Source organism: Pinus tabuliformis, chromosome 4_1, assembly GCF_031772625.1.
Source record: "Pinus tabuliformis cultivar Carrire ecotype Pingquan chromosome 4_1, CPIR1, whole genome shotgun sequence".
Taxonomy (NCBI): Eukaryota; Viridiplantae; Streptophyta; class Pinopsida; order Pinales; family Pinaceae; genus Pinus; species Pinus tabuliformis.
In genome coordinates, this window is record NC_142303.1 from 345986460 (window position 1) to 346006604 (window position 20145).

The following is a 20145-nucleotide window of genomic DNA, read 5'->3' on the forward strand; positions in this document are numbered from 1 at the left end:
TTAACAAAGCAAGGTGAATTTGGTGGGGTAAAAACACATGATTAACATACCTTCATTAAGGTAATTATTTTGTTATATATATATTTATATTGGTATACATCTTCATAGCTTTTCCTTGGCTACTTTGGATTAAACAAATAATGATTCATTTTTATTATTGCTGTATGTTCTACCTCTATCTCTCCTATAAGACTTCAAAAAAAATGTCAAACAAATTATATATGAGCTTGGGAAATACATGAGATATGTAGTGATTTATATGAAAAGTGTTTTTTCAATTTTTTGTTCAACTTAATGACATGTGTTTTAGTTGTCATGTGATATATTAGTTTTTTTGAAACATGTTATTTGGTTGTATCATCTATATATGGTTGTCATTGAAAGAAATACATAAAGAAGATATAAAGTATTGGAAGAGAGAAATTCCTCAGCTAATGTGTGAAATGCATAAGTATATACCTGAAACATTTTTCAATGCATAAGAAAACTATCTCATACACCAAGTTAAGGAGATTGAATTGTGTCGACATGTACACACAAGGTCAATGTGGATGGTGGAGAGGCACTTGAAACCATTGAAGGCTTTGGTTAGAAAAATAGCACGTCTTGAGGGTTCTATGGTGGAGGGATATATGTATATCAATCCATGATGTATATTAGTCCATACTTCCTAAATTAGCGGAAAATATGCATGTGGATCACATTTGGGATTTGAACCCCATAATGTTTTTGAAGGGGAGCACCTATTGAGGAAAGGTAGAATAAGTAAAGTGAGAGGTAATTAAATATTTAATATGGAGGTTATTTATAATACACATAAATTTTAAATTTTTGTTTATATCATACTTATTTAATATTGCTTCATTCATCAATTATTAATATTGAACATGGTAACTAATATTTATTGGTGAATTATGATTTTCTAATAAAATTGGTTGAGTGTGGGATGCACTACATATATACATTGTAGGAAATCCATTTTGGATGGAGGTATGGATTGAAATATGTATATAAAGTAATGGTAGGTTATCATGGGAATAATTTTCTACATTGGTTATAGAATCTCATCATAAAGGAGAAACCAGTCTTGCACAAAGGGAGATCGATTTAGTAAATGGTTTGAAAGATAAATATGCAAGCATGCATTTTAACCCTGCAATATTTTATTAAGCTATTTTATAAATTATCAATGTGAATTCAAGTGTGTTTTTTCTTCATATTCTTTCCAATTTATATAAATATGTTAATTAATTGACAATATTGTTTTTTGCTTGGAATATTTTAGTTGAAACACCACAAGGATATGTGGTACAATGACTGTGAATTTTGCATAAAAAATTTAGATGAAAGAGAAAAAATTCTAATTGTGGGATAACTGTAGTCTTCCACGTCACTAATGTTTCTTCTAGAAGTGACACACATCCAAAAGTCTTTGAAAATTTATACTACGAGTATTTCGATGACATAATTGAGTGTGACTTTAATTGCTTGAAATTGGTTCTGCTCGATGTTAAATGGTACAAGATATGAATGAATGAATGTGATCCTCATAGAATTGTAACTCATCATGACAATGGATTTACCATGGTTAAAACAAGGTCATTTGAGTCAGGAGCAAATCACTATGTCCTTCCAAGTCAATGTGAACAAGTATTTTACTCAGATGTTCCAGGTAGAGGGGGGTGGTCATATGTTGTTAGATATGATCCAAGAGGAAGGACGATAGAGTATAATGTAGTAGAGGAAGATGATATGGAAAAATATGATGATTTAGAGGAGTAGTTACTTCATGTGTCAGAAAAATACATCACAAAAGTTTAAGAAGATGTTAATCGAGACATTGTTCTAGATGAAGATGATATTGACAACGTACTGTTAGATGAAGAACTTGAGGAATTCAAATGAAGCGTAGGAGAAATTGTTCTTGGTGATGATAATGATGATGATTTTATTGGAAATGATGACATTGATGATGATGTTGATATGGGCAATCCTTTGATCAACATTAATTCCGAACTGGATGATACATATGTTGACTTGGATGAAGGATAAGATTAATGATATCAAAATGTTGAAATGTACGAGGTTTGTGTTTATATTTTTTTAGTTGACTTTCCCTCTTTCATTTACCTTAAATTGTTATTTTCTTAGTAAATTGTAGCTATGATTCATTCATACTATGTTTATTTCAAATTGTTATAGTAGATAAATTGGGTATTGGGGAATTGAGAGAAATGTTGTGGGGGGGGGGGGGGGGGGGGGGGGCATATGAGCTTCCACCTTCATGTCGTTAGACATTTTCAGTAGAGAATATATTATTCTTAAAACCAAGAGAAGCTCATTAAGGTATGTATTTAGCCCCGTCGAGGGTTAGGAGCTCAATTGGTCAAGTAACCACTGTCAAAGCCCCTTAAATTTCTACTGATATGTCATGGGTTCAATTCTCTTTATACACTCAAGGTAAGGTAAATGTTATATTCACTTAACATTTAGCAATCAGTGGAAATTGTTCTTTAATTAATTGACCTAGCAGAGAGGGGGTTGCAAATGGGGCAACATTAAATTTATTTTAGTTTTTTCTTGTATGCTCTGAAATTTGACATAGTTATAGTAGATGCATGTGTTAATGGTATGCGAGAGTTTCAAGACTCAAATATGACTCATGCAAAGATTTCAACAAAATTATACATATTTCACATACACATATAACACTCATCCATACACATTTCAGTTCATTATGCCTATATTTGTCATAGATTTTCTCCACGTGCCATAAGTGTTCTCTGTATGTCATAAAACACTAAACAAACATAGAACTTACATCCTCCACCATACATATTTTATTTCATTTCGCCATAAATTTGTCATAAGTTTTCTCCACATGCCATGGGTGTTATGCACACACCATAAAATTCTTACCTCCTTTGTGAGCCATAAAACCATGAGCACGTGAAGCTAGATCTTGAGGAGAAGAAGATTCAGATTCCATGAGGTAACCCTAAAATCCGTCAAATGGGGGAGCTTTATCGAATCTAAGAAAAAAATAAATAGTAGGAGGAGAGAAACAAGATGAGAGCACCAGGAGAGCACAATGATGAGAGCACTAGAATAAGACATGGAGGTAATCGCTCCTAATTACTTAGGTTTTCATTAATATTTCTTAGGGGTATACTTAGTTTCTAGGGACAATGTATGTTTATACTTAGTTTCCCAACAAAAGATTAAACACTTTGAGATTCAAATCAGAAGATCATTTTTAATCCTTCAACATTCATTCCAATCCATTTGGAATCCTCCTGGAACATCTTCTCTTTCCTATTGATTATTTCTGTTAGCATATCTATTGTGTGAGTTTTCCTACTAGTCATAAGAGTAACAATGGCTAGTTATAATTGTTTCTCGATAGGGATCCAAAAATATTTGACCCAGATGTAATTTGTATTCAGTAATATTGATTTTAATGTTTAAAGAGATGAATCTTGTGTGGTTTTGTGATAACTCGCACATTTCCCCATTGATTTTTCTAAGTTTTGTTGAGTTTATCTTTGAGGTGTTTCTTCAATCACTTTACATGTTAATGGTTGTACATGTGTTTTTGTATTGTTTTCTTTTTAATAAAATGAGCACATAGGAATAAATACACCATGAAAGTACTCCAATCCAATAGAACAAGACTTATAATAAACTCAAAGATGTACATTCCAATAGGAAGAAAGCGACAACATCATAAAAGGAAAATATAATACACATATATCAACAAATAAGCTTAGATAGTTTCTTTGTAGAAAAACACTCGAGATGAAGTATGGAACTTAACCACATATATTTATAGAAGAATGTTCAAGAAAATCTCTTTCAACCCTCCACGCGTATCTAGAAACAAGGGAATACAATTTTTTTTGTACCTTGAATGGCTATCAATAAGGGGATTCAGAATCTCTCATAAATCAAGTCATCTCCTCACTAAACTCATTCCTCATTTTTTGATCAGATCTTAGTCCCATGCATAGAGGTACCCCACATTATGAAATGTGGCTAACACACTAAGACTCATCCCATGAAAAAGATGAGAATGGTTACAAATCTCAACCAACTAAAGAATAGGCTCACATCCCTCTTAATTATATTATGAAAATACACCCTAATATAGGTTAGACTCAACTTGAAATATGTAGTTCAGCCTTAGCCAACAATGTAAGAATGATTTCTTCCCCCCATCTCAGTAGAACTCGACCAACAAGTGTAGGATAAATTCATCCCTCTTTCTCTAAGGAAGTCAACCCCTTGAAAAACAAAGGAAATAACTATGGCCTCTTTAATATAACTTGGATCTAGTCCTCATTATTCATAGATATCTAAATCTAGAAAATATTGAAGAATTCCCAATATTAGGAGATAAAATCAACTGATAACATTGGGAACTTACTTCCTTTTCTAATATCTTCTTCTTCATTGAAACACAATGACTAAATGTGAGTGATCCCACTCCCAAACTAGTTAGGGTGTACATTATTCTTTCCAATTGAGCCCAAGTTTCAAAATTAAATTTGTGTGTATACCACCAATGCACATGTATTCCTTTCACCACTAAATCTAATTATTATAGCCTTTTCTCTTCCAATATACTCTCCTCCATTTGATCAATAAATATGCTCATCTAGTAACATCAACTTTAGCTCGATGACATAACTTAGCTACAATCTAGTCCACATATTTTTCAATGTTTACATGTATTTTATTAGACATACCATATCCTATTGTCTACCAATGTTTTATTAAAGGTTTAAAATATTTATGAAAATAACATATGTTCCAATTCAATTCTCCATCTACAATAAAATTGCAAAGAAAGTTGCTTTGATGCATGAATGAAATGAATCTTCTTTCCCCTGAATATCCAGTGAAAGAAAACTATACCAAGGGGAAATTAGACAACCTACATAAAAGTAACTTTAGGTTCAAAAAATCTTGGTTTGGAATATATTTTATTACATAATTTTCCTTAGCATTCGATATCTAATTTGGTCGAGTGTTGTGTTGGAGAAGTTTTCACATTATCTCTCTCTCACAAACACACACACACAAAATTAATATATTATATATATAATGTTTTCCAAATAAACCTTATAAGGAAACCCCTGGGAACTTCCTTGCATTTCATGGATGGTGCCCAATGTAAAACTATAAGTTCTAATTACGAATTCTCACCCGATAGGGACATTGAGTGAGGCACAAAATAGATAAAACCATATTGTGGAATTGACCCCAAGGTATTTTGTATGAAACTTAAAGTACCCAACTAGTCAAGTTATCCCATCAATTTTCTCTCACAACACACACACACACACACACACACACACACACACACACACACACATGTGGGTGCATGTATGTACATGTGCATGTTTTCACCATAGGAAAACATACGCATATATTAAAAGGTAAAAAAAATACATTACATTTATAAATTTGTGCCTCTACACAACATGGGACTTTAGTTCGCAAAAGATATTGGCCATATTGGCATATACCAACATGTTGTCGCTACTACAACACCCTCCAAAATTTCACTACATTCAAATTTTGGAGCCTACTATCATTGTCAAATATAGAGTCTCTTTGATATTCAAGAGTTGTGTCATGTTGTTCTATGTGTTTTAAATGTCTTTGAATGGTCTCAAGTGTCGTCGCATTGATCAAAACATCTTTTAGTCATTTTGTGGACCGTGGTCATAGCACCTTTGTTGTCGCAAAATGACACTTTTGGGTTGCAGTCGCACACACTACACTTGTTGCACATGGGGAATGGTTATAAAGTGGTGTTTCAATGAATATTTACCGTTGTTCATTTTTTTCTAAGTTATCTTTATGAGTTGGTCTATGTCCAAACTCATCATGTTCACCACTCACCCCATATCTTAGACTGAGACAAATTTTTGGTTCAAAGTGAAATAATTGAGGAAAAGAGTGCATGAGCACACTATGATGCCTTGATGAGGAATCCTTCATTGTTTGGAAGTGTTCCATGTTCCCTCCAAGGGAATAGGGTGCACTCCTTAACCATCTTTCCCCTTCCTTACTCTGAACTATGCCGTCCTCAAACAAAATCTTCCTTGAGCACACACCTTTGACTTGAAGAGTGCCCTCCTTGGGAACATAGGTGCACCCTGAAGGCCTTAAGCTCCACCCTTCAGCCTTCTCAGATGTGCCATGCACTCTATTGGAGTCTTTGAGCGCATGAGCACATTTCGAAGGCATGAAGCCTCGGCGTTCAACCTTCAAGAGTGTGCCCTACACCCTCCTAGGTCTCTTGAGCACATGGGCGCACAAAAAAATCCCTAAGACTTCATCCTTTAGCCTTCAGGAGTGTGCCATGTTCCCTCCATATTTCCTTGGGGTGAACAATGTAGTTGGGAAACCCGAAGATTTCCCCTTTGTCCTTTGGGCTTGGGCTATGAGCCCTACCTTGATTTTCTTCTTCCTTTGAGTGCATGAGCACATGCTAAAGCCCCGAAGCCTCTATTATTCATCCCTTTAGCCTTTAAAAGTGTTCCCATGCAACCTGAAGGCCCTTTTTTCCATTTTAAGAGTATTGAAAAGGCATGAACAAAAAATATGCATGAAAACTGGTAGAATAGGAGATTTTGAGGATGATAGTTGCTTGTCATGAGTGATTTGTAGATATAGGTATTCCAAAAATAGCATGGCAAGGATGCATGAGGAAGATCAGGTGAGGAGAACAAATAAAGGAAGATCGAAAAGAATAAAGAATGCACTTGAATCTCAATGATCAAAGAAACCTTGAAGTCTCCTTTTGATCAAAGACCATTTGGAGGGTAGAGGATAACAACAATTGAAGATACATGAATATTGAAAATACAGTTGGCAACCATGTCACCACTAGAGAAATTCCATCTCATTAATCACTATTTGTCCCATTTATGCAAGATAGTGGCATGTCAAGTCTCATCATATGATGATGTGGAAGTCATGATGTATTATTGTAATCGTTGTAAAATAAAAATAAGTGGAATATCAAGAGTCATGTATGAACGAAAGAGTCATGGAACTCCAAAAGACATAATACCACAAGTCATATGTAATTCCAAAATTCATTTGGAATTACAAAGGTTGTAGAAGTCAAAAAGTCACTAGAAGCTAGAAATTCAAGAGTCATGAGGATGTGAAAGGTCATTCCTCAAGTTATAAATAGATCCTCATTTCTCACATAAAACACTGGCTTCTCCCACAAGGCATTAGAGAGATAGAGATAGTATTTTTTGGGAGCAAGTAGTGGCTCTAACACTCCAATATTGGAGCTAGTGGTTTTCATTGCATTTATGTATCTTGGGACTTTTTTTAATATTGAAGCCTTCCAAGCCAACATGTTTTCACACATGGATTGTGAATATTTCTAAGAGTATTCTTTAAATGTTATGGTTCATGTTTTATTTCATTAGTGCTTCTTGTTGGAAATGTGTTGGTATGTTTATAATGATCGTCATGTCCTTATGAACTATTTTACTTAATGTTAGAAAAACCTTTCTCTTTCATGTGTGTCTCCATTAGCATAGTACTATTACTTCTCTCTTAGAGGCTCACTTAATTTTCCCCCGTAGTAGAAGAACCTTGATAAATTAGCAATTGAACATTCATAAGCCATGCTAGCTTACTCATTCAAAAGGATAATTGCGCTCCTCTCTCGTGCTGACAGCTTAAGCCATGGCATATATTTAAGTAAACAATAGTCGGGTCGTATTCTGGATGGGACTCCTACACAAAACGGTGTGAGATCTAGTTGGGACCTTATATCCGGGAGATCCCTTGTATATTGGTTGTATCCAGCACCATCAACATTTTGGCGCTAGAAGGAGGGCCACTAGTTTTTTATGGTTGATCACTCCACACACCCTCATAATTATTCTTCTGATCAATGTAGCAACATTTTCGACACTAATCTGATTCTTGAAGTAGGATGATCTTCTTATCCTGGGATGGAACCAACGTGGAAAGTTACTTACGAGCATATCTGGTTAATTTGACCTATAAGCCGTTGGTTCGTGAAGGCTATCCAATTAATTCCTGGAGTGCATAATCTTCCACATTTTCTAAAAAATAAAGAGACAATTGGTACTGGTATCTTGGTTTCTATAGTGGAAGATTTGGTTTTTTCCACTCTTGAGGGGTTGGCAGAATCTGCAAATGATATTGAACATCAAGAACAACTTCCACCTCTTAACGAAGGATACAAATATGATATAGTTGTTCTTTCTAATGTCCTCTTCGATGAATTAGACAACGAATATTCCTTAGATTTTGATAAGGAGGAAGAACATAGAGATGAGAACATGGCAGACGAGGATTTCGATTGGATGGCCCAAGGGTCACTTTCTCTTCCAGACAATTTGCATAGGATTCCAAGACATTTGGAAAATCTGATCTCAATGTATGATCTGCATAAGAAGATGAAGGTCGAATACCATATCAATTATTTTTATTTACATTTAGAAATGATGAAAGTGAGGTATGATGATGTTGCCTACAATATTTTTCCTTATACATCAGAAGGAAAGCGACATCATGTTACCATAGTCTGCCCATCAATTCAATCCACACCTAGAGGGAGTTTAAAAAGCTATTTCTTGAGAAGTTTGCTGATGAAAAAACTCCTGCTATGCTACTCAAAGAGATCGGAATCATGAAAATGGGGGAAAAGGAGAAAGTGAAATATTTTAATAAGAAATTGAATCATACATTGAATAAATTTTCCCAAGGATGCAACCACACGATTCAATTACTATCAATTATTACACAGATGCCTTGCCCACCAGTATTTCCAAGTTCATAAAGAGAGCTCCAAAGGAAATGTTGGCACTAAACTTTATAGAAAAGATCACCATTGAGAATGACTTGTTGATTGGGGTCCTTAAGAATGATTTGGAATCAAAAGTCTCCAAAGATACTAGTAGGAAGTCACAACCTACTTCTAGTAAGGATAAGGAGAAGGAATCATTAGATATCAAAATCTTGATCAAGATGGTGAAGACGCCTGCCATTGAAATTTAGGAACTTAATAAAAGAAGTGAGACTTACACCAGCAACAAGTCTCCCAAGTCCTTCCCTTTTTGAATTAATAATAGTAACAACAATAACTGGCCCACCAAATCTGCACAAAGCTCGAATGTTGTGATGAACATAGAAAAAGATGGCATGGATAACTATTATTCTTTCCAAAAGGAATACCATTCATAAAAAACATGCCGTCATTGGAATCACAACATGAACGCTCTGGCTACACACATTGTAGATACTCTATTAGCATATGAGCATATAGAACAAGCAAAAGAATCAAAAGAACTTGCGGCGGCTGAGGCAAGAAAAAGTGTTAGACATGTAGTGAATGAATATAATTGTATCTACAATGTTGATAAGAGGGATTTTGAGGAACCACCACAGAATGACCCCCCTCCTCAAAAGGAAAATGTTTGATATAGTCTAAGGAGTAAAGGGCCCATCTCTGAATAGGAATTGACAAGACAAGTAAAAAGAGTGGTTTCTAAGAAGAATTTCACCATCGGCCAATCCTACACAGAATATATAGAGTAAGTATGGAGATGAAACTAAGTCGAAGAACACTTCCTTAGGTAACGAAAGTAAGTCCAGCACTCTATAAGTGTCAAATAAATCCACTCCTCCAGAAACTTCCACATTTCTTGCAGTTGGTGAAATAATTGACTATAACATTATGGAAGACATGAAGAAGACGCGAGCCAACATTTCCATCTATGAGCTCGCGAGGATTGCAGGCCAACGTGAACTTATTGTCCAGTCATTTTCACAACCTTCGACAGGTGTTAAATCTTCCTCCTCCCAAAAGTTGTTAGGTAACTCTTCTAGTCCTCTTGAATCCATAGAAAATTCTTTAACATTATAAGATAACACTCTCTCTCCACTGTTTTTATTAACGTTTGAAATTTTTAATTATAATGTCCATAATTGTTTAGTAGACTTTGGTGCATCTGTGAATGTCATGCCTTTATTTGTAGTAAAGAAAATAAATTAAAAATGGGAGAAAATCAATGCACAAATTGTTTAGCTGGATAGGTATCTTATCTAGGTTATTGGTGAGCTTAAGAATGTGCTTATCATATTATCAAAAGATGATTGAGTTTACCAATGTATAAATATTATAATTGTGGACATACCAGAAGCCTATGGTGTATTACTTAGCAGAGACTGGTCTAGAAAATTATAAGGATATTTTGCAATAGACTGGTCACATTTGTGGCTTCCATATAAATTAGGAAGAATCAGATTTGACTAAACACTGAGTTGTACATGAAACACATTGTTACACCACTTGAAGGCCACAATGAGCCTCTTACTATTTCTGATTTGATTTTTGGGAACTGCTTTGTTGAAACTGACCTCAGTTCTTATAAGACACAACCATCACCCATTCCACCAGATACACAGCTGGAGCTCCTTCCTTGTTCTCCAACTAGTGCAAATGAAACATGTAATATAGATGTACATAATAATAGTTGCAATAGTAGTATTAGTAGTAGTCGTATAAGAAGTAGCTTAGTAGCTCATAATATTTGGACTTTATATTTTGATGGTTCAAAGGCATAGGATGGTTTCCAAGTAGGTTGTGTTCTTACAGACCCATGCAGAAGCATATCCTTTCATGTCATCTCGAGTTCGAGTGCACCAATAACACTACTGAATATGAAGCACTCATACTTAAATTAAATAAATCTATTGACCTGAAGGTAGAAATTTTAAAGATAATTGGTGACTCATAGGTGGTCACTCGTCAGGTATAAGATATTATATACTGTGTTTCACCGCATTTTAAAAACTACTAGTAGGAGGTATGGCATTTGATCAATCATTTCAAAGGTTTCAATATTGTTTCTATTCCTAGAGTTAAAAATATTACAGCAGATGCATTAGCAAATGTAGTCGCTAGGATGTCGCCATTGAAAAATGCTTTTTCTATTGAAATTATATATAAACCATTTGTGCCAGACAATGTCACCAACTCACATGTTTTCAATGATGACCAACCGATACTACACTTTATGGATAATGCTAACATATTCAAAGATGCTTCCATAAATGAGGATGAGCACGAGTAGGCTTTGTAGGAGGTGTCTAATGCAATGAAATGAAACACTTTAATAAAGGGTGTGGTGTCCCTAGAGAAATTATATGACCTGCAAAACCGATTCAAAGGGCCAACCAATACTAAGTCTCAGACTTCAAAATTAGCATCTCAAGATCCAAAGTATGTGAACCTCGGTACTTTTTATTCTCTATAGGAACAACAAGTGTTTATCTGTTTATTGAAAAGGTACTGTGATGTGTTGGCATGGACATATTATGATTTAAATACCTATGACACTAATATTATATAGCAAATCATCCCTATAAAAGAATGGGTGAAACTGTTCCAACAGAAAATACAGAAATTTCATCCAACAATGGAACCTCTTATACATAAGAATACCTAGCTCACTCTGTTGCAGTTCGTGATCATTTTTGTCTTCCGAACGCGTATTCGATGCCTATCATCTCGTTTTCTGCTCATGGAATCATCTGTTCATCTCAACGCCTTCTTCATTCCCTGCCTCAATACCTCTTCTTCCTTATCGCTACTCTCGGCTGTGCCTCTCTATTCCCCTGCTCCTTAAGCTTGGACGCGCAATATCAGTATTGTCAAAATAATAGTAAATGCGGGACTGCGCATATACATTATCCTTTCGGTGTAGGAAACCGTGGATGCGGCCACCCTAGCTTCCAGATCAACTGTGTGCAGAACTCTAGTTTTGTTATCCCGATTCGTGGCCGGAATTACACAATACTAACAACGCTTCTCCCTGCTACTACATTAGTTATTACCAGAGGTCAGAATTGTCAATTCTTGAATGATAGCAAAAATAGTCGGATACAGTCTTTAGAATTTGCAGGCACGATCTTCACATTTAAGGCTACAGAGAACCTTACCTCTCCCGAAATGTAATGCTAGTAGTAGTGTCTATTACCATACCAAAATTCGACTTCGGCGTGTTCTATGGAACAAGTACCAGTTTATGTGGTACTAATACAACCAGTTGCAGTTCGACTCCAATATGAAAGTTGTACGTCATGTGAGGTGAGTCACGGAATATGCGGTTACAACACTTCGGTTTCAACTGCGCCTCCTCCGTTCGTTTGCTATTGCAACGATGGACCCCGTACTGACAAATGCCCTGGCCATGGTATGCTTTATCTTAAATTTCCGCAAAACCACTTACAACCGCTAGTTTAGTTAAAGTGTTATGAATTTAAGGTGTTATAGGGCTCTGTTGGAAGAATCACCACACCTCTATGGAATCCGTAATTTCCACCCTGGGGATCCTAGTTACTGGGTTGTAATGTTTACCAATACCTACGGGTTTTGGTGTAACGGCAAACCTCCACATGGTATCAGAGCTTGGACCCAGGTTTGATTCCCCCGAGCTGCGTTTGAGGGGGGTTGTTGGAAGAATCACCACACCTCTATGGAATCCATAATTTCCACCCTGGGGATCCTAGTTATTGGGTTGTAACGTTTACCAATACCTGCGGGTTTTGGTGTAACGGCAAACCTCCACAGGCTCATCTTCATTCCCGTAATTTTAAAGATTTCAACATTAATATCAATAGATGTACATCTGAACTGGAAGCAATCTTATTAGATGCAGATATGAATCCTTCTAGTTATGGTCCTCGAAACAAAGCAGATATGAATCCTTCCAGTAATGGTCCTCGAAACAAAGCCATTAAAATAATAGGTAAATTTATTATTTCTTCCTCTTCTGTTTCTCCGCTTTATCGCTACCGAGAATTGGTTTCTGTTATTCTCTTGGGCATTTGCCGATAATCGCATTGATAGATCAATATCTTCATTCCACCGCAGGTTGCTTCATTGGATTAGCTGCGCTTAATGTCCACTCTTAAAACTATGATTTCTTCAAATTGAAAATCACTCTTAAGTTGTATCTTGTTAATTTCCACTATTCTCATGGGGTCAAATTCATACCAATCTCTCCATTCTACTGCAGGTTGCATCTTTGGTGGAGTTGGGCTGATAGCAATAGTATCGCTGTTCTTAACGTCTTATGCCAAGAAGAGAAGCCATCCTCCTGATAGCTCTACTACAAAGGTTGAGAAATTCCTACAGGATTATGCTTATGAAGCGCCAATGCCAACTAGATATTCACTCTTAGACCTTAAGAAGATCACGAACAATTTTGCGGAAAAGTTGGGAGAAGGAGGTTATGGGGTGGTGTACAAGGGAAAGCTTTGGAACGGCGCTTTAATGGCTGTTAAGCTTCTTGATAGCCATAGGCACAGCCAAACCCAATTCATGAATGAAGTCACCACAATTGGACGGGTCCATCACATCAATTTGGTTCGACTGTTGGGATATTGCTTCGAAAGTCGTACAAGCGCACTGGTCTATGAATACATGGTCAATGGATCTCTAGAGAAGTTTATATTTGCCAGAAGAGAGAATGGGCAAATTTTAAGGTGGGAGCAATTGCATTCAATTGCTTTGGGTGTGGCTCGTGGAATTGCATATTTACACCAAGATTGCGAAAAACGCATCATACACTTCGACATCAAACCTCAAAATATATTGCTGGATGTCGACTTCACCCCTAAAGTTGCTAATTTTGGTCTCGCAAAACTTTGTGGCAAGGGAGACGACCATATTTCGATCACGATGCCGAGAGGGACTCCAGGATATGTTGCGCCAGAGGTGTGGTCGAGAGATATGGGTCTTCTTTGTTGGAAAAATCACCGCACCTCTATAGAATCCGTAATTTCCACACCGGGGATCCTAGTTACTGGTTTGTAAAGTTTACCAACACCTATGGGTTTTGGTGTAACGGCAAACCTCCACATGGTATTAGAGCTTGGACCCAAGTTCGATTCCCCCAAGTTGCGTTTGAGGGGGGTGTTGGAAAAATCACCGCACCTCTATAGAATCCGTAATTTCCACCCTGGGGATCCTAGTTACTGGTTTGTAAAGTTTACCAACACCTGCGGGTTTTGGTGTAACGGCAAACCTCCACATTGTTACTGGTAAATCAAATTTTTATAGTTTCGGAATGTTGTTGCCAGAGATTGTTGGTGGCAGAAAGAATATCGATGTCCAGGTAAACCAGTCCAGTCAGTTATACTTCCCTGAGTGGGCCTTCAAGCTGATTGAGAGCGACGAGTTGGGGATGAGATTGAGGGGAGGGGAAATAGAAGCTGCAGATGAGGAGAAGGCGAGGAGACTCGCAAAAGTTGGATTGTGGTGCATTCAGTACAACTCCAGAGATCGTCCTTGTATGATGAGGGTTGTCCAAATGTTACAAGGAAATGGAGAGGACGTTCTCAATCCTCCATTACCTTTCAATTCCTCGGCTACGCCTGAAAATCCTTTTCTCTCTTCCAGGGTAAATACTCTTTCAGTTGAATTTATATCGTAGCTTTCCATCTTTGACCGTCTTATGCGCAGTCTTCGCATTGTTGCGAATCGAACGCGGGACTCCGTGCCATACTTTGTGAGAATGATTCGGTGACAACTAAGGGGGAATCTGAAGAACATGACTAAATCCCGTGACAGGCCCCGAGCCATTATTTGTTTTCCAGAACATGCAGCGAGTATGCTCGCTTGGCTGAAAGCCTCTAGGGCGAGCTATTTCAATATTGCAATCTCATATAGATCAACTATGCCTGGAATAATTGTAAAGTAGTGGATGAATTAAAACTCTTTAGTGGATTTAAGCTGTACTTTAGTTGATTTACTTATATTTTAATTAAAATTAATTAAATTATCAGACTGTTATGAAAATCAATTCAATTACACTTAAAAGTAAACTTATTTCAAATATGCATGTTTATGAATTTGAATTATAAATTTTAAAATATTATAAAAATAAATAAATAAAAATTAAACAACTCACTTTCAAAACATATCGATGAAATTTCCAGAATATTTCAGATTAATAAGATAACAAGCAATTCAGTTCACTTACATTAATGAAAACATATCGGTGACAACCATAGGGAAAGTTGAATACCCTGACTAAGTGCAGTGACAGCCCCCGAGGTTTGATTTGTTTCCGGAGAACATGCAGTGAGTATGCTCGCTTCCTGAAAACATGCAGTGAGTATGCTCGCTTCCTAAAAAGATGCAGTGAGTATATACACCTCAGACCGTGCATAATGTAATATTGTCTACAATCGCCTGAATACAATAATCGTTTTCATAATTTTTTGTTTACAATCGCCTGAATAGAATAATCGTTTTTATAATTTGTTTGTTTGTTCTTCATCGAAGACTTGGCACACGTATATTGTTGGAATTTGAATGTCATGGCCACATAAACTGTTAGTTGCACAGATGTGTAGCAAAGGAATTTACGTCTATATTCCCCAATGGGGGCAGGAATAAATCCGTCGTAGGGTTGGGGTTGAGCCAAACTGTATTGTACGAGTTGTTTAAGCTCAAAACCGAAGGTCATATTTCCATCGTATATTAATTTGGAGCCCGTATATCATTAAAGAAACAAAACTTTGGTGGCTTTCAAATGTACCTGATTTTTTGTATGGAGTATCTTTTAGAAAATAGGAAAGAGTACATTGTTCACGCATAACATTATTCCACATATTTATACATTAAGCTTCACTTATTCCACATATTTATACATTAAGCTTGACTTAAGATAGATTGAATATCTCAATCACTCAATTATTTTGTTGAGAAAATATCTCAACCACACATTTAAATAAAATCCAAAAATTAAAATTCCTGTAGATCTTTGTCACTCCGTCACAAAACAAATAGGAGTTAATTACTCCAACAATATATTAATTGTTTTATTTTATGAAATTAAAATTTATGAAAAAATAATTTACCATAAAAATTATAAATATATAATTAAAATAATATCAATAATATAATAATTAAATTATTCATTATATATATATGTTTTTAAATTGATGGGATGATTAGAAATATAAGGATTATAATAATAATATTTTTTATTTGAAAAAGTGTATGAAATAAAATAAATTGGAATTATATTGCATGTTTTTTAGGAAATGTTTATAAATAGTCGAAAAAATGATGTATTTTATTATAGATTTTCTTTATATATTAAAAGAAGTTATTCATTACCCCGACGGGGTGGAGGATTTTGAATCACGAAGTGTGGGCTGGTGCGGAATATACTTATGTGAATGATAGACAATGAGTACAAGGGAAGTGGTGAGGACAACTCCCAAGTGTGGCTCATAATCTTTGAGAAGGCGACAACAAGTTTTAAAGGGTGGTGTTATGCCTGTATTTTTTTGTTTTTTCCTTTAGGTTATGGGAGATAGCAAGGGTGGTGCAAACATCGTGGAGTATGCACATGTTACCAACTTGTGCATGCTCACTCTCTCGAAAAACATACTCTCGGTAGTTGTTATTGGTGCTAGGATTCTTAGTGTTCCTCTAATATTGGAATTTGTCATTTCATTTGGGACCTTGGTGATAAGGCACCCAAAGCTTCTCTTGGCAGTTGGCTCTCAAAACTGGGTGGAATTGAAGCACTCTTTTGGCTTATGGTGAGCGGAAATGTGAAAGTTCTAGAAATGCTTTAAAGGTTGCTCATAAGGTTTCTTACTGGTTCCCCTACTTGTACTTGGTTCCTTCCAACCCTTTCTGTGGTGGTGTGTTTCAATTATGTTTTATATATTTGTTTTCTAGTGAATTCTGTTTGGTGTGTCCATAACAAGCCAAGACAGTTTTGGCTCTAAGTTTCTGGTGGCTGAAGATTCTTTCGGACTTGCAAAAGTGTAAGGGTCCACTGTGGAATAGGTGGTCTCTGCTTGGGTGTGGCCCTAGAGCACTTGCTAAGTGGGGGAATTTTACCTGGCTCAAGGTGGTGGTGGTGTATTTTGGTGTGACTGACGGTGCCATCCTTCAACTGGGGCTTTGAGAGGTAGAGCCTAGGTAAAAAATCATCTAGCATAATCAGTGTGGTAGCCCTGGTGTTCGAGTTGTTATGCCACGGTAGAGAAGCCAGGCTCAGAGGGAGATGGAGCCTCATGGCCCACCAGGGGGAAGAGATGATTAGGAAAGCATGGATGAATCCATGGGGATCGGGCGACTAGAGCTAGGTGAAGACTTGGAGCATGTCTACGCTCAATCCCCAAGCTGTGTCATTTAGCCATTTTCTTTAGACTCCCTAGAAGTGCAAATTCGTCTTATCTTGACCACGCTTGAGGACATGTATCAACAATGCCATGACAACAGGAATGAAGTGACTGCATTTCTTAATGATATGCAACAAAATAAGTGGGACATTCTTGATTGTCTAACTTCCCTGCTAAGAGGCCAGAGGTGCACCAATGACAATTTATATGACTTGGAGGCGTGTCTGGCCCATGTGGAGTTTCATGCCCATCAAGATTTTGATCATCCTGCTCCTAGTGCTAGTAATGCACCAAATGTACCTCCATCTTTGTGATGTTGGTTGGTTGTCTGTTCATTTTGTGTGTTTTCTGGGCTATCTAGCTAGTTAGTTTATGGTCTTTATGTGAAGAATGGCAGATTTTCCTTAAATGTTGCATTCTTATCCTTGCCAACAAATCTGGTTGGATTGAGGCTTGGAGAGCAAAGGTTTTTCTAAGTATCAAATGTAATATTTTGTAGAATTAATATAAATTTTTTTATTGATAAAAGAAAAAAAACATAAATTATTGATTGTTTACTTTATGTTATAAATTTACAATTAGTTATGTTGTGCCGAAAAATTTATCAATAATTTAATAAAAAAATTGTATTTTATTAGAGATTTCCTTTGTTACTCATTCTTTATTTTATATTATAAATTTGAAATAAGCCTATTGATTTTGGCTTCATAAAATCATTATTTTATTATATAAATTAGATATATTTTATAATTTTAATAATAATTATTTTAATTTTAAAATACAGAAAATTTGTTTTTAGCAATAAGATATATATAATAATATTTTTCCATTAATTCAGATTTATAAGAAACTTAATATTTGGAACCAGTTTTCAACTTAGAAAAATAAATGGGGTTTAAATGCTAATTTGGTCATATGTCATATGGGGTTTCAAAAAAAACAACATTAGACATATGCACACAAACATTCTGCTAAATACCAAACATAATTCTACAATATTCTTGTAATGTGGAAATGGTGCAAAAAATTAGGCCATGCTGGCATTATTCTATCTCAACTAAGAAGCATTGTTCTTACATGCCAACATTGTATGTCATCCCTATATACAATTTATATTTCTACTCATGCAAATAATCGCTCTACAATCTCACTTACTACTTTTGTTGTACACAATTCCTACATGCAATCAACAGTTAACATTAGAGAAATTTTGAGGTAAGAAATGGGGCCCAAAATAAAAATGTACAACAAAAAGAAACTTGATAAGAACCAATACAATTCAAGATGATGATGTCAACCATGGGGCTGATTCACCTTTTCTGGAGTAAAAAAGTAAAAATATTAAAATAGATAACTACTTTTTCAACTTGTATTTTCAACTTATATCCCTATAGTTTTACTCAAATCTCAAGCAGGACCAATTGTTGGATGCATAATTTAATTTCTCATCCAAAGAGTACCCATATTCCATACTTTCGATGGACCCTGCTATACAAAAAATGAGAAATACATGAGAAAGGTGATTGTAATCATGTCTTTTCATGTATTTTTCATTTTTGGGAGAGCTCGTGTGATGCATAATTGAATTCTTCATCTAAAGAGTTTCATATTTCATGATTTCGATGGACACTTCTACATGAAAAATCAGAAATAAATGAAAAACGTGATTGCAATCACATTTTTCCATGTATTTCTCATTTTTTGTGTAGCAGGGTCCACTAAACATATGCAACATGGCTACTCCTTCCATGAGTAATTAAATTCTACATCCAACGAGTGCTCCCACTCAAAATTTGTGTAAAACCATAGGGAGATAAGTTGAAACTACAAGTTGAAAAAGTAGTTTTTTTCTTTTCTTTTTTTCCCTCTAAAATTTCATGATGTAATATAATATTACTTTATTATTTCCACTAAAATTTTACAATATTCCTTAGGAGACCCATTTTAGACCCCAAAATTTCTCTAATTCATGATCAATTGACATAACTATTATAGAGTTTTTCCTATCACCTGATTTCGAAGACATTCTCCTTGCTCTAATTCTTAGTGTTTCTATTCAAGTTCAAGCATTTTCCTCTCCAAATCTATACTAAGTTGATTATTTTCTTTATGGCAATGATTAACCATAGATTGAAATTCTAGTAAAAAATTAATCAAAGTTGTTTCCACGACTGTAATAAACCTATTATGACCTATGGCATAACCTTTCCACAACCTGTCATTAATTTTTTAATACACTTGCATGGTCCTATGACCTGTCAAGACTCGTCAAAAGTCTTGTAACAACTTGCACAAAAAACTCGTCATGACATGTCAAAGGTTTACCTTAACCTATGACATACCCATTACCATCTCGCGATAACACTTGTCATAATATTGTATAAATAGTTGTAACACCTATTACAAAACGTATTATAGTCCTGCTACAACCCATGACCAATTTATCAGGGAGCATTAATCGACACATGTACTGGTATATTTACTTAGTATCCAAAAATAAATTTTCTACCCATTAAATCAACAATCTATCCATAATATTGTATTATTATAAATTCTAACACATAGTCATATATCTTTAGTACAGAATAATAAAGTATGTAGAAAAATTGATGCTTGTCTTTCAAGAGTCAATGGAATGATGACTCCATGACTATTCAAGCCTTAAACCTGATCCACCAAGCTCCCAAAACTTCTTAGGATCTTATATAAATATGAAGCGTCCAATTCAACACGGGTAAATGAATGACCTGGCATCAGTGAGTTAGAGATTCCATTAATAGGGTTCACTAACTAATTAGTCAGTTATAGAGTCCAAACTGAGGACCCACTCACTCTCATCAAATTAAGTTCATCCTGGAACTCCATAGCTCCCATAGCTATAAAACAAAGTCCAAGCTCTCAACCACCTAAGCTCTAACT

General features: G+C 35.6%; 1 protein-coding gene across 1 annotated transcript; it reads left to right on the top strand.

Annotated features, from left to right (window-relative positions):
• The first annotated feature begins 12064 nt into the window (after positions 1-12064).
• LOC149175690 (rust resistance kinase Lr10-like) lies at positions 12065-14510 on the top strand. The gene is made up of 4 exons (XM_089421204.1): positions 12065-12266; positions 12732-12821; positions 13092-13883; positions 14158-14510. The coding sequence occupies exons 1-4, from the start codon at positions 12080-12082 to the stop codon at positions 14508-14510; spliced, it is 1422 nt and encodes a 473-aa protein (XP_089277330.1). The 5' UTR covers positions 12065-12079.
• The last annotated feature ends 5635 nt before the right edge of the window (positions 14511-20145 follow it).